The sequence below is a fragment of the Malaclemys terrapin genome, chromosome 4, assembly GCF_027887155.1.
Source record: "Malaclemys terrapin pileata isolate rMalTer1 chromosome 4, rMalTer1.hap1, whole genome shotgun sequence".
NCBI classification, from domain to species: domain Eukaryota; kingdom Metazoa; phylum Chordata; order Testudines; family Emydidae; genus Malaclemys; species Malaclemys terrapin.
Window position 1 is genome coordinate 140,365,746 of NC_071508.1, and position 15,914 is coordinate 140,381,659.

A 15,914-nucleotide genomic window follows, 5' to 3' on the forward strand; every position below is an offset into this window, starting at 1 on the left:
ATACTGTGACTTCAGTGGGAGCTGGTCTGCTTAAGAAATGCAAGTTCAGGCCTTCTGTTAGTGCAGCCTTCTGTGGCTATCTGTACTTTTTTGACCTGCTCATATGAAAAACGTCCTGACTTTTGTTTTCAGTCAGGAGGAGTTCTTTCAGAATTCACAACTCAAAGCACAACCCTGTGTTACTGCAACCTTCCCTCTAGCAAGGAGGATTGGAGGCAGCTTCTTCCAGAGCCTGTTAATGCTGCAGTGAAGGGCTACCTGGGGTGTTTTGACTTCCTGGGGGCTAACCAAGGATCCTGGAGTTCTGCGAGTCAGTAATCAAAGGACCTGAGCTTGGATTCTGAACCTGAATACCTTATGGGGCAGCATGCTGCATTGCAAACGGATACAATCCCAGTAATTCCAACTCCAAGCATTCCAAACCAGGAGTCAGATCCCCCACAATCATAAGATTGGCTTAAATAGAATGAGTTTTAAAAGAAAAATAATGCATTTGGGGTTCTTTTTTATTCACTCTTAAAAAAAAAAAAAAGACCGTCCGAGGTACCTTTAGGCCACATTTTCAAGGCTTTCCTCTGCAACCACGAGGCTTAGAAACTTTAGTGACAACACAGAAGTCGGAGGGACTCACGGCCTGGCGCCCCTGTAGAGCGCAGGGGTAAAGAATCCCCCGCCAAGGGTCGCCGATTGCGTCCAGGGCACCCGGGGAAGAAGTGAGCCGACAAGCGGCGGGCAAACGCCAGCGGTGTCAGGAGCTCGGATGCTGCTCGCCCTGGCCGCCCCTGCGGCTGGCGAAGGGCGGGGGCGAGAGAGCGCCAGGCTCGGGCGGGGCTCGCCTGCAGGCAGAGCGGAAGGGTCGGGTCTGGGGGGCAGGCTCTGCCCGGGGGGGGGGGAATCCCGCCCAAACCTGGATCTTTGTCGCCCCCACGGTTGTCTCGCTCTCTGTCCAGCCCCCCTGCCCGGCTGCCTCCCTCGGTGCCCCCTTCACCCCGTCGGCGGGCAGCCGCCGTCCCGCCTCCTTCCCGCGCTCGGCGGCGCCGGGGAGCGCTGAGGCGGTGCAGCGGCTTGTAGGGAGCGGCCCGGGGGTGCTGGGTACTTACCGCTCTCAGCCCCCTCGCTCCGCGGGGCCTCCTGATCCTGCCCTCAGTGTCGTGCCTGGGCTGGGGCAGGCCTGGGCATTTACCCCTGTGACCCCCCGTCTCTTCCTCACCGTGCCCCGAGGGGGGAGGGGCTGGGGTATTTACCCCTGTGACCCCCCGTCTCTTCCTCACCGTGCCCCGAGGGGGGAGGGGCTGGGGTATTTACCCCTGTGACCCCATCTCACTCCCCATAGTGCCCCGAGGGGGGAGGGGCTGGGGTATTTACCCCTGTCACCCCCGTCTCTTCCTCACCCTGAGGGTGGAGGGGCTGGGGTATTTACCCCGTGATCCTAGCTCACTCCCCATAGTGCCCTGAGGGGGGAGGGGCTGGGGTATTTACCCCTGTGACCCTCCATCTGTTCCTCACCGTGCCCCGAGGGGGGAGGGGCTGGGGTATTTACCCCTGTGACCCCCCGTCTCTTCCTCACCGTGCCCTGAGGGGGGAGGGGCTGGGGTATTTACCCCGTGATCCCAGCTCACTCCCCATAGTGCCCTGTGGGGGAGGGGCTGGGATATTTACCCCTGTGACCCCCATCTCTTCCTCACCATGCCCTGAGGGGGGAAGGGCTGGGGTATTTACCCCGTGATCCCAGCTCACTCCCCATAGTGCCCTGAGGGGGGAGGGGCTGGGATATTTACCCCTGTGACCCCCGTCTCTTCCTCACCGTGCCCTGAGGGGGAAGGGCTGGGGTATTTACCCCGTGATCCAAGCTCACTCCCCATAGTGACCTGAGGGGGCAGGGGCTGGGGTATTTACCCCTGTGACCCTCCATCTGTTCCTTACCGTGCCCCGAGGGGGGAAGGGCTGGGGTATTTACCCCATGTTTCCAGTTCACTCCCCATAGTGCCGTGAAGGGCTGGGGCAGGCCTGGGTATTTAACTTGCTTCTCTGTCTTGTTAGTATGCCAGAGGGTGGTTTTTTTTATTGTATTTTATTTTTATTCTCATGGAAGTTGGGGTTTTCTATAGCATCCACAATAGTATCACCACTCCTGGGTCTCTTGTCAGTGCATTTTGGATGAGGAGGCTCCCTATAGGTTTATTTTTTAAGGCCATTACTCCCTTTTATTATCACTCTTCATTAAGGCCCAGAGCCCCAATTGTCTCCCCAGGGCTGGACTCAATTCATGGGACTCTAAGCTACATTATTGTGGTGTCACCAGGTAAAAGTGAGGCTTCAAGTTGCCAGAGGTGGAAGATTGTATCTATACATTGTCTTCCTCCCTGGTCTTGCTGACGGGAAGACTGGGGTAATGTGTGTGTTGAGGAGTCTCCCCTAGGTGCCAAACATCTATATTGCTTCTGCCTAAAGGTAAACCACAGGTGGTGCCTACTCCTTATGAGCAGTTTTTTATTCCATCATCTCTTCTGTTTTGTCCCTGAAATTCTTTCAGAGCCTGTAAAGTTCTTTAGTACACCATGTCCTGCTAATTTTTCAACACAGGGCCTAATAAGTACTCCCAAAAAGTATATACAGCCTTAGCAGTTGCACCTGTAAAATGTTGTGCCTGCAACTGTCATCCAGGCATACATTCTTGGGGGTGTACCTTTTCTATCCTGCTTTGAGAATTTAGCATATGATGGTTAGTATTTTAGTGCTTATCCACAACCAACAAGATGGTCTGCAAGATTTTCTTTCTAATGCTTTTCAGACAGTAGACTCGGTTTTCAGTCCTGGGAAACTTCTTCATCAAAATCCTTCTATTTGGCAAATTTCAGCAGAAATGGAACATGTCGATCAAGTGATCATTCTGATTATGTGAGGATTTTAGGGATATGTTGTGCTGGCAGAATTAATGAAGACATTGCACATGAATGCAAAGAAAACCTTTGTTAATGAAATACTCCGTTTGAAAATATAAACATTAAAAGTTGGGAAGTTCATCAGTCAAGGTATCCCATAGTAATGGTTGCTTTGCCACATTAGCTGTAATTATGAGTAGTCATATGAATACTATGAGGACTATCATTAACTGTAATTAATTGTAATCTGTCAGCAAAAGGACCTATATGTCACTATTGACAGCTCAGTGAAAACATTTGTTTAAGGCATAGTGATAGAAAAAATCCCCACAAGATTCTAGGTTGTATTAAGAAGGAGACAGAGAATAATACTGAAAGTATAATACAGTTACATAAATAGATGGATGGCCCTTACCTTGAATATTGTGTTCAGTCTTATCTCTGAACGTATATGGAATAAATAGAAAAGGGTTGGAGAATGGCAACAAAAATTATTAGACATGAAAAGAAATTGAAAAAAGATTAGAACTACTACATTTAGTGAGATGTACAACAGAAGATATAAAAGAGTCAATAATTAACAGAATAGAGTAGGTGATGCTACCATTTTCTATAGCATACAAGGGGAGTTCCAAAGAAATTTAAAGGCAGCACAGTTAAAATTGATAAAAATAAATACTTTTTACAACACAACAATCTGTGGAACTCACTACTGCAAGATATTACTGAGGCAAATATTGTAGTAGGATTTTAAAGAGTAGAGCATCATATGAATACTATGAGGACTATCCATAGTTACTCTAGCTAGGATAAATAGGGATGTTATTCCTCATGCTTCAGGTCATAAACCAACCACTAACTGCTAGAGATTAAGAAGAAACTTGTCCCATAGCCATGCTATCTACTATGGGTATTTTTCACCTTTATTTGAAGCATCTAATATTGTACTGTGCTAGTAGTTAGACAGTATATAGGATTACACTATTCATATTTATTTATTATTAGTATTATGGTGGTGCCTAGAGACCCCAGTCGGGCTACGTGCTATATAAACATACTGTTGGTCTGATCCATTATGCCATTTCCTAAGTATACATTCCAAGTATATGGTGTCTTTATTATTGCTTATCCGGCTAACTGGGGCCTTAACTATGCTACAACTACTCCAGGAGGTGTGTACAGAGCAGGGAGTAGCCTCTTCCCTGTTGGGATGGCCTTTGACAGAATGGCTGAACTGGGGGGAACAGTGGCTGCACCTTTTGTACAGGTTTAACAAGGGGCACCTTTCCCTGCACTGCCCTAAGCCTCTGAAAGTAAATACGTGTTTTCGAGGTATAATTCCTCCAGACAGCTTTGCTCAGGTGGTGCACCTCCTTCTCTACTCAACGTGTTGCAGAGTCATAATGGAGCCCATTACCATTTGAATGAAGTACATGTGAGAGTTCTAGCAAAACTGTTTAGACAGTTTATTTACAGTGTTTAAAATATTTATTTTCTTTTTATCTTAAATATCTGTTATTTTCTTGTAATTTTCTCTTGTTTATTCTATTAATATGAGCTTTTGAATTTCTTTCTGTAAATCCTTGTATTGCTTTTTTCTTTTGCTATAGTCCACACGATGAATGACACTCTCTTAAGCAACTTAGACAAACTTCTGCTAGAGCTTGGTAGGTCACTATATATTATATTGAGAGTTCTGGAATTAAGTAATATTTTATGTAAGGACTGATTTATAATGAAGATTTCAACTTTAAACCGTCATTCTGCATTTAAGTAATCAGTTTTTATTCTGTTGTGTATGGGGTTTTGTTGGAGGTTGGTGCTAGGAGTTAGTTAATAACTGGGCTATTAGTAGGGGGAGATAATGATTATAGGTAGCTCTTGTTAAGATATAATATTAAAAAAGATCACGTTGTGTTGTGAAATGTTAATTGTTTAATCACTCAATTTCTGTTTAGAAAATGATAGTAAATAAAAAAATGAATATTTTTATTTCAGTTTTCCAGCTTGAGCAAACTTCTTATGCTAAGGAACATGTGACGCACCAGATAAATTGTGAGTAGTATTACATTATTAGACTTTTTTCAGACATTTTAACACATTGCATTTAACCCATTAGTCCTAGTACATCAGAGCTGTTTTGAGCTCAAAGGGTGGACGAATTAATAATGAAAGCTGCCTGCAGCTACTCTTATTCTTACTCCTCCAGCAGCCTTTGCTTTCTCCTTTCACTATTATCTAGTGGTGCTCAGTTTCTTCTGTATAGCCAGTGACATGCTGCTCAAGCATGTAGCTCCTCACATCTGGCTGGCACGCCTTCCACTCAGCTTCTAACATCTCCCCGACCTGCATCTCTTGTTTTCTTCAGCCTCTTTGTAGAGCTGGAGAGGAATTTTTTGATTATTTTTTTTTGGTTGGTTAGAAAATGCTGTTTTGTCAAAATCAAAACTTTTGACATGTATCAGTTTAGACATAACTTTTGTCAGGAATGTTTCTTCAAAATGGAATTTCTGGTCAAAACCGGAGAGAGAGATACCTACCCTGGAACAGCCAATAGCCTGGTGAGAGTGCTCATGTGGGATATGGGAGTGTGTGTGTGTCCCCCTTCCACACACCCCTAAACATATCTGCACAAGGTTCAGGGTAACTCTCTCTTGCATGTGAAAAAAGTTCATCTTGATGTGGAATGAGAACATTTTTGAAATCTCAGAATATTTTTTGGAAGAGGAAAATTGTTTCTCCCCCAGCTCTAGTTCTTGCCGTGTTTGTGTCTCTGTCTTCCTGTTCCTTCTACCCTCACTTTTTGTGTCAGATGTTTCTTTAGTGTGAGTTCAACTAGGATCAAATTTAGAGATGTAACAAACACTGTAAAAACCAGAATCAAATTGCAAGTGATCTGAAGCACTAGAGCAGTTGTTCTCAAACATCCATACTAGGCCCTCCCCAAGACTGCTTTCCCATCTAGCCAAGACCCCCTCCCATTAGCAATTTGGGAAGAGCAGAGGGTTGTGACTGCCTGACACCTGTTTGTGACCCAGTGCTCTAGAGCTGCAAGGACTGCAGGTAACAAAATGTGATTTGGTACTAATAAATGTAAAATCCTGCATGAAAGTATGGGAAAAGAACAACACAATACAAAATATACAAGCATCTATGCTTATCACATTAAAATGAGGGCTTACATAATAGATTTCAAAGCCCTTATTTATAAAAAGGAATATTGCACATGTCCCATGTTGATCTGATTTGGATCCTCAACTAGCCATTTTTTGTAGAAATTATTTGTTCTTACATTAGGAGGTTTATTATGGAAACATGGCAGCATCAAGTCTTCTTGTGCCTCCAAATGCTCCCCTATTTGCAGACTCATTATTATAGAATGTTTGAATATTCTGTATTTATTAATTCCTATCTTTTAATCAGTATCCGAGCTTCCCACTCAGTATCTAACTTGTTCTTCAAGTAAATTCCCTTTTTGTTTGGATTTACTCTGTTGCTGGCTCAGGGCCACCCAGAGGATTCAGGGGGCCTGGGGCAAAGCAATTTTGGGGGCTCCTTCCATTAAAAAAAAGTTGCAATACCATAGAATACTACATTCTCGTGGGGGCCCCTGTGGGGCCTGGGGCCTGGGACAAATTGCCCCACTTGCCCCCGCTGCCCTCCCCTCTGGGTGTCCCTGTGCTGGCTTCTCACTCAGACTCTCTTATGTACCCTTAATAAATTATGCATTTCCTCCTTCCTATACCCAGCTTCCCCAATCAACACAATTGTACAGCTGGTATTAAGTAGAAGAAAGTGAGTGGTCACTTGGAACCTCACAGCCCAGGCAAGCTCTGTAGTTCATAATGCAATCCAATCTGCCTATTTGCAAATATCATCTGATTGGATAGCAATTTATAATTGATTTCCCTCTGCTCCATTTCTAGTAGCATGAAGCCATGTGCTTGCAAGTAATTCTGCAAAATCGTAGGTCAGATCTGACAACAAATAAAATTGCTTTCCCCCCCCCCCAATAAACAGTCACTCTAGTTTAATAGGTTGAGGTTCAGATGGATTTAGGAACAGCACAAATTAGTATTTTCATATTCTCTGTTTCTAACTCATTGCTCTGACAACATTACATAAAAATTTAAGTATTCACCACTCATCTCAAACTTCTTAACTGTTGGGACTCTGTTGCTGCTTTGCTTAGTGGCAGGCTCCCTGCTCAGATGGTGTTGCTGAGCTCAAGTGTGTTGGAAGAAATTTTGAATCTTCCAGAACTTGGGCCTTTCCACTTTATAAGGACATGTTGATAATGCTTGTGTACACAGCTCACCTGCTCCAAGGCTTAAGTAGCTTTGAGTGCATGGCCTATTATGAAGAATGGAAAGATCCTGTTCCAGGATTTTTGTCCAATGTTTCTCAGAGAAGAGACTATAAGAGAATGTTATTCTTTCAAAGAAAAGCCTAAGATTCTTGATATGATATCCTGTGACACTTTAATTCATAATGGCTCTCCATTTATTTTCGACCCTTTCGGGGATCAGAGTTTTTAGACTCCTTGCAAGTCCCAGCCTCAGCTGCAGGAAATAGCTTATTCACTGCAATATATAATTATTTATCCAGTCTATCTACAAATACATCAAGTTATTTCTCCACAGCTATCTTTATTAGTAAATTGTGCAAAAAAATTACTGTATTTTGCAGAAGGTCAGAACAATACAGATTAAAATGATGTTAGAATAGACAAAAGTAAAACAATGGAAATATTATAACTACGTGAAACTTCTCTTAAAGACCTTCCTCATGTCTTAGAAGACTTTTTTAAAGAACCCCTAATGCATATAGGGGCAGATCCTCAACTGGGGTAAATTGATATAGCTCCTTTGCTCTCAGTGGAGCTACAGCAGTTGACGTCAGCTGAAGAGTACAATTTTCCTGCACCTTTATTGGGAGGCCACCTCCATTAAGCAACTTGTTTTTGTCAGTCCCTTGAGATAGGTTTTGCTATACTCTGAATTATGTGACAGCAACTTAAATCTGCACCTCAATTTAAATGTCACACTTTTTCTGAGCATATTTACTTGCTGTTACAAGAAACACTAAAGGCTACTGTAACTAACAGATTCAAGTAAAATATTTTACTAATATTTTTCTCTATTTTTTGTTTGTTTTTCTTTGTTCATTTGTTATTCTTTATAGTCAATGTCACCGTTTCCCTTGTACAAAGAGAGAATCACATCCCCCTGTTTGTATGGGTCATTCACACAGCAACAGGGGAGAGAAAAGCATTTTAAAAGAGAGAGAAATGTGAATGGAAACCCATAAATACTGATGTGAGGATTCAGAGGGAGCTGTAATATGTGAAACTACTTTTTACTTACTTTTAAAAACTGACTAGATTTTAAGTTGATGTAATCCATTTAAATTCTCTGCCAACTTATGTAACCACAGAATAAAGGGAATTTCTTATTCATATTACAGTAGCACCTGGATACCACAATCAGGATTGATTGTGCTAAGATGATTCCTACCCGAAGAGCTGATTTTATAATTAAATCTTGTGAATATAACATGCAGAAATACTGCAGCTGGCAAAACCTCAGTTTATATTTTATTGATCCCTCCCCAAATAAGGGAAGAACAGAAAAAGTAAAATAATGGGGAAGGGGGGAAAGGTAAGGAAGGAACAGGAGAAGAAGAGCAACATTTCAGGTTCCACCCCCTAGGAATTAATCAGAGGTTTCTAAAAGGTTAGACCAAATCTTTTCAAATTTGTCTGATATCTCTCTTCTTCAAGACTTTACCTGATCTTTAGTTGCCAGGTTAGCCACGTCTCGGTGCCAAGCTTCTGTCTCTGAAGGCAGTTGCTCTTCCATCTAAGCAACATGAGTCATTTGGCTAGATGCACTGCTCTAGAGAACCAACTTGGAGAGTTTCCAAGACAATGGAATATATTCCAAAATACAGTTTTGGGATGTAATTTTTAAGGATATATTCATTATCATATTAATTCTCCTGTCTACTTCTAGCCAAAAGGATTGTATCCTGGGACATTCCCAAAACATGTAAGCCAGTGTAATTCTGGGAGACTCACATCTCCAGAAGCAGTCTGTGGCCCATGCACTGTAATCTATGTGGGGACCAGTGTGAATGAAATATAATTTTCTGCCAAATCAGCCTAACCTTAAATACTTCATTGTAATTGTTGGTAATGTCAGTTAGTATAACATACTGTTTCTTCTTCGAGTAGTGTCCCTATGGGTGCTCCATTTCAGGCATGCATGTGCCCTTGCGCCTTTCATAGGAGATTTTCAGTAGCAGTGCCCATTCAACCTGTGCATAAGTCCTACACATCCTTGTGCTCTGTACCTAGGATGTATAGGGCTGCGCGGGCAAGTCGCCCTCTGTTCCTTCGGAACCACCTTCAGCCTGAGATGGAACATTTTATGTACCCACTTCATTTTTACCATAGCAGAGTTTGGATAGATGGTTTGGTTTAGTTTAACTTAGTTTTAGTTACTATAGATGGTGGGTTGTTGCTGTTTTTTCTCTTTGTTTGCTCTTTCCTCATTTGAGTGGTTGTTCTGAACTTTTCATTATCGGAGGTGTCCTGGGTTACCTGGGCTTTAAACATTGTTTTTCCTGCTGGGAGGCTCTCCCTGTGAGTGATGGATGTTCCTGCTGTCTCCGGTGTTTGGACACACATATACTTGTTATATGTATTCAAGAGGAGATCTTGTAAAAACAGGAAGATAAATTTGAAGCTCTTGATGATGGAGCAAGCCCTATGATCGGTTTCTGATCTAGGCTCTGAGAACCCCCTTATACACCAGCCTTCAAGCACATTTAGTGTCATGTCCACCTCTGGATCCTGGTCACTGAGAGCCTCAATGGACACCATGGCTGGTACCCCATGCACTTCTGGGTCTTGGTCACCAAAAGCCTTGGAGGATGCAGCATCGTCTGTTCCACAGTACAAAGAGCCCCACATAAATATGTGGATACTGACATGAGGAGCTGGAATGTTAGATCTCCTTCTAAGAAATTTTGGTCACCAACTCTGAAGAAGGCTTCAGACACCTCAGGTCCCAAAGGGAGTAATATTGAAGCTCTGAACTATTCCTTTACTGGGAAGACAGCTAAGGCTACCTCTAAGAGCCATGTCCCTACCAAACAAGATTCAGTACCAAAGACATCTTCTGCTTTGGTTGCTTGTTCCCATATTAGTATGAACTCTACTTCAAAGTAGTCTGCCCTATCAGACACCTCAGTATCTATGCTGGTATTGTCAACTTCTGCATAGGCATTGCTTGAATTTGAGTCTGGATGGAAGCATTTGTTGTCCATAATACTGACACACTCCATACAGGTACCGACCTCAGTACTGAAGTCAGCCTCCACAGAACCATATTCAGCTCCTGCTTGTGTACCATTGGCACCACAGGAGTTTAGGTATTCAAAAGATCTTGTGGTGTTGAAGGAGCTGGAGTCTCAATTATTTACTGGTACAAAACAGCTCTCTGAATTGAGGTCTTCTGGGATACCAACTCCACACTGAGACTGTAAATGTCTGTATTTCGAATGAAGGTGACTTTAAACAAATCCAAGAGCTGATGAAGCACATCACTGATAAGTTTCAAATCCCTCTCAAAGAGGTCCAGGACTCTCATCATAAACTCCTGAACAGTTTACATACTTCAGCTACTGCATGTGTAGTTCTCCCTGTAAATGAGGCTTTACCAGAGGCTGCAAAAAAATCTGCCGACAAAAAATATTATGTTCTGGCCAAGGACTTGGAGTTTTTATTTTCACAATCAGAACCCAATTCCCTGATGGTGGAAACAGTAAATGAGCACAAGACCGAAATGACTCAGTCTTTTTGAAGGCAAGAGTTACTGCTCTGCAACATTGTATTTCAGAACGGCAAACCACCAAGCACTCATGTAAAAATATTACTATCTGAATTACAGTAAATTCAACATCTTTACTGATCAGAGGAACACCATGAACAATTTAAGGCCATCATAAATGAAGGTCAGCTCTTAGCGAGGACATCATTACAGGCCTCCTTTGATGCAGCCGATACTGCAGCCTGTTCCTTTTCCACTGCAATTGTGATGCAATGAGCATCTTGGCTCCCGTTGTCCAGCTTCCTTATGGAGGTACAGAATACTACTGTAGACCTTCCATTTGACGGCCATATGTTGTTTTCATTGTCTATGGTTGACTTGCTTTGCACCTTGAAGGATTTGAGGGCCACACTTAGATCCCTCAGGTTTTATACACCTGAAAATAAAAGAAAATTTAGCAGGTGTCAAACAGCACAGAGATCTCACACAGTTCTCTTCTATAGTTTCTATAGGCCCTCTAAACCAGCTGCCAAAGAGGCCTAGGTACTCAAAAAGAAAATCAACATTTGCCACAGCTACTTCATCCCAGCCATCCACTCCAAATGCCAGTTTTGATCACTTGGTCTAGAATCCAGACCATCCACTCCACAAGAATCTACTGCTGCACTGTCCCATCCTCCTTCCCCCCTGTGGAAACTGTCTTTTCCATTCCCAACCTGCATGGGAGAGAATAACAACCAAAAAATGGGTTATGGAGGTCATAACTGATTATTCAATCCATTTTACCTCCTTCCCACTCTCCTTACCCATCTCCTTTCAGGGAGCCATCTCATGATCAATTACTGCGACACAAAGTCACGTCTCTTCATACTCAGGAACCATAGAACCAGTGCCAGTCCAACACAGGGGAAAGGGTTTCTATTCCAAGTATTTCTGGTCCCCAAAAAGAATGGGTGATGGAGACTAATATTAGATCTCAGACATCTAAGCATTTATGTAAAACAGAAGAAATGCAGAATAGTGACTCTTGTAGCTATCATTCCTTCATTAGATTCCAGGGTTTGGTTTGCAACTGTCAGCCTCCAAGATGTGTTTTGTCATATCACAATTCACTTCTCTCACAGAGGTTTCTTCATTTTACAGTAAACCATGATTACTTTCAGTACCAGGTTCTTCCTTCTGACCTCTCCTCTGCCCCAAGGGTATTCTCAAAGATCATGACAGTCATAGCTGTCTACCTATGTCGATTTAGGATAATAGTCTTCTGTTATCTTGGTGACTGACTACTCAGGGGTTGATCTTAACTAGGGGTTCTGTTGGCAGTAAAAATGACAAGGTCTCTGTTCCACAGTTTAGGCTTACAACTCAATCTCAAAAAGTCCACTTTGACACCAGTAGAGTGATAGATTTCATAGGAGCTTCTTTGGATGGCATGACAGCCAGGGACCTAGGAACAGGTTTGCATCCCTAAAAATAAAATCTCATTTCAAGGATTCAGCTAAATCCTCAAACCTCATCAAGAAATTGTTTCCAACTGTTGGTCATATGGCAGCTTATACCTTCATAACCCAATATGCCAGATTCCATCTTTGGTGCTTCCAGGGATGGCTGAGGACAATTTATAAACTGAACAAGCACAAGGACAAGCAGGGGTCTGTTCCCCGTTGGGTTCTGTACTCAACTCGTGGGATGAACAGAATATCTAGTGTCTCACGTCATCCAGGTCAATGGACTTCCCAAGAGTGTCATCTTACATCAATCTTTTAGAATTGAGAGCAGTCTGCAATGCTTGCATTCATTTCCTTCCACTGATCAAAGCCAAGTCTGTCAAGGTCATGACAGACAACGTTGGCTGTATGTTCTATATCAATCACCAGGATGGTGCTTGCACCCCCTTGCTTTGTGGTGAATCAGTAAAACTCTGGTGCATAGCCAACCAGATTGTTATCTCAGCTTCCTACTTCCTCAATGCACAAAGCCCCACAGCTTCGACCTCAGCAGATGTTGCTCCTAGTGAATGGGAGTTAGATTTATGGATCCTCAGCAACATGTTTCTAGCATGGGGGTTTCCAGAAGCGGACCTCTTTGCCTCCACCATCAACACAAAGTTCAAGCAGTTTTTCTCGAGAGGGGAACTAGACTCTCAATCACTAGAGGTTGCCTTCATCATTTCATGGGAAAGGGATCTTCTTTACACATACTCACCGGCATCGTTACTCTTGAAAGTACTGAACAAGATCAAGTAGGTCAAGGTGAGGGTCATTTTAATTGCACCAACTTGGCCGAGACAAGCTTGGTATCCTTATCTCATTTGACCTGCTGGTCATCCACTGATGAAACTTCCAGTCAGTTGCCATCTGTTGTCTCAACATGCCGGTCAGACACTTCACTCCTGTCTGGAAGTTGTGCAATTCAAGGCATGGCTCCTAGATGTTTCTCAGGGATAGAGACTTCCCATTCAACAAATGTATAACAGGTGTTGTTAAACACCAGAAAAGCATCTACGTGACATGGTTACCTTCAGAAGTGAGGACGTGTACCCACTGACAAATTTCTTTTGTTTGTTCTGCTCTTCCCACCATCCTAGACTATCTGTTGAAATTAAACAATCAGGTCTTACTATGAGTTCCTTCAAGGTTCACTTGGTGGCTATAACAGTCATTCATTCATCTGTTGAAGACTTTTTATTTTTTTGCTCACCCTATGATGTTGAGATTCCTTAGAGGGCTAATGCATCTTTTTAGTCCAATATGTGAGTTAAACTTTGTTCTTAATTGCCATGTGAAACATCTTTTTGAACCATTAACTATGTGTTCGTTGCTGCACCTATTCATGAAAACAGATTTCTTGGTGGCCACCACTCTTTGGCTTTTAATGTCAGAGCACTAGGGGCTTTAATGGCAGATCCCCCATTTACAGTGTTCATCAAGGAAAAGGTTTCATTATGACCACATCCTAAGCTTCTAAGTGTCCTCCAATTTTTGTATTATCCAGATGATTCATATCTCTTTTTCCCCCCCCTGAAACCACATCAGACTGGGCAGGAGATTGCCTTCCATACCTTCTGGATGTCAGAAGGGTTTTAGCCTTCTATCTAGACAGAGTCAAACCATTCAGAAAGTTTTCCAAACTGTTTTAATTGCAGACAGATCCAAAATACCCACAGTCTTTACCCCAAAACTCTCAAGGTGGATTTCTGGGTGTATTATCTCATGTTAGGAGTCTGTCAACATTCAACCTCCTTCTAGAGTATTAGCTCATTCTACGAGGCCTCAGTCTACTTCTTTGGCATTACTCAAGCATATTCTGAAATTTGCAGAGCTGCAACATGGACCTCATACTTTTCCTAGACACTATGCTTTGGATCATGCATCTAAATCAAATTCTACAGCTCTGTCTTCAGTATTAGATTCTGCGCCAAAGTTCCTTCCTCCCTGTGGGGATATTGCTTGGGAGTCACTTGCAGTTGAGCACCCATAGGGACACTACTTGAAGAAGGAGAGGTTACTCACCTTGTAGTAACTGGAGTTCTTAGAGGTGTGTGTCCCTGTGGGTGCTCCACTAACTGTCCTTCTTCCTCTCTGATTTAGAGTTTTCTTTGAGGGACTTTGTAGTAGAGAAGCAACTGAAGGCAGTTCACCTGTGCAATCCTATATATCCTTGGTAGGGGGCAGAAGGATGTGTAGGTTGCATGTGCAGGCCAAAAGGGCTATCTGTGCTACCGAAAATCTTTGATGAAAGGTGCCGGGGCATGTGCACATTTGAAGTGGAGCATCCATAGAGACACAAATCTCAAAGAACTCCAGATACTGCACAAGGCCAGATCCTAGTACTATATAAATCCAGTCTATTATTTTGTATCTGTTGTGGGCGATATATGGTAAATAAAATAAACATATTCTTTATTTCAGTATATACTGCAAGTATTGTGGAAAAAAAGAATGAAATCTGTAGATTACATGAAAATATAAACAACAATAATGATGCAATTGTTTATTTGCACAAGCATAACAAGGATAGTAAGGACAATTGCAATGTGTAAGTATGATATAAGCTGAAGTTTTTAATTACAGATGGTTGTAATCATAGAACCATAGGGTTAGAAGGGTCATTGAGTCTAATGCAGCAAGAAGCTTTACCAAACAGTAGTTTAAAAGTGTGTGTGTGAGAGAGCATGGAGAGTAGGTATTAAAGGAATCAAATACAGGTGCATGATCAGTCTCTTTGGTATAGAGTGCATAATAGAAAGTTAGTCAGTTTTTTGTCTGTAGTGTTTTCCTGAACTTATTTGTAAGATGTAAAATATAATTGGTCCATCATGTAGCAGTGGTAAAATAAAACAGAGAAACACAAATGATATGGGAAGTTTCCTGTCAGATATATTTATTAGGGCTTTATTGGAATCAGTAATCATCTGCAGAGTTCACAGATGCCATCTTTGCAGCAGTCCCATTTATTCAGTCAGTTAGATAACCTGTGAACATCATTATCTTAATTTTACATGTGTCTGAGCTATGGGAAAAGAGAGTTCAGACATATTTTTGGGGATTTTTATGCCAGTTTCCTTAGTTATTTTAAATAGTCTCTTTCTGTGGAAGACATTTTTATATGGGAAGGAATGTTATTGTAGCCTAAAACTTGATTAACTCCCTCCATAGCCATCAGATCTTTACAAAGCTAGATGGCTCAGTTTCCAAAGCAGTGTTTTAAATGGTAAGCTTGGTTTATACAGTGCTAAGAATATTGTCTGTGTTTAATAAATTAGATAGTTAACAATAAGACTCCCAATATATGTGTAAGCACCTTCTGGGTGTGAGGCGCTCTCCCCTCTAGTGGTATGAGACCACTTAGAGATTAATGAGTCTGCTCTACAGCCTTAGCTAAGAGCCCTATGGCTTTTATCTCATGCAGTAGAAGCTCATGCACTAAGGTCCAGAGATCCCAGGTTCAGTCCCGCCTGCTGATAACCAAGGTCTGTCGGTGTTGCATTTTTTTTTTGTTTTAAATACCAAATTTAGTTGCCTGCAGTTGGAGAATCTTCTTTCTGGGAAAGGGTCTTTTGCTCACCATTCCTTCTCATTTAACTATTTGTTCTCATATTTATTGTCTTTTAATCTGTCACATAGCTGAATACAAACATTCACACACACACACATATATATATATATATATATATATATATATATATATATATATA

At 42.2% G+C, this 15,914-nt stretch overlaps 1 protein-coding gene across 1 annotated transcript in view; it reads left to right on the forward strand.

Moving 5' to 3' along the window:
- Positions 1 to 4,843: 4,843 nt before the first annotated feature.
- C4H14orf39 (chromosome 4 C14orf39 homolog) overlaps positions 4,844 to 15,914 on the forward strand; it is a 49,726-nt gene continuing 38,655 nt past the window's right edge. Inside the window, exons 1-2 of the mRNA XM_054026180.1 lie at positions 4,844 to 4,937; positions 14,629 to 14,755. Coding sequence (XP_053882155.1) covers positions 4,844 to 4,937; positions 14,629 to 14,755 — 221 coding nt within the window. The remainder of the gene's footprint in view (positions 4,938 to 14,628; positions 14,756 to 15,914) is intronic.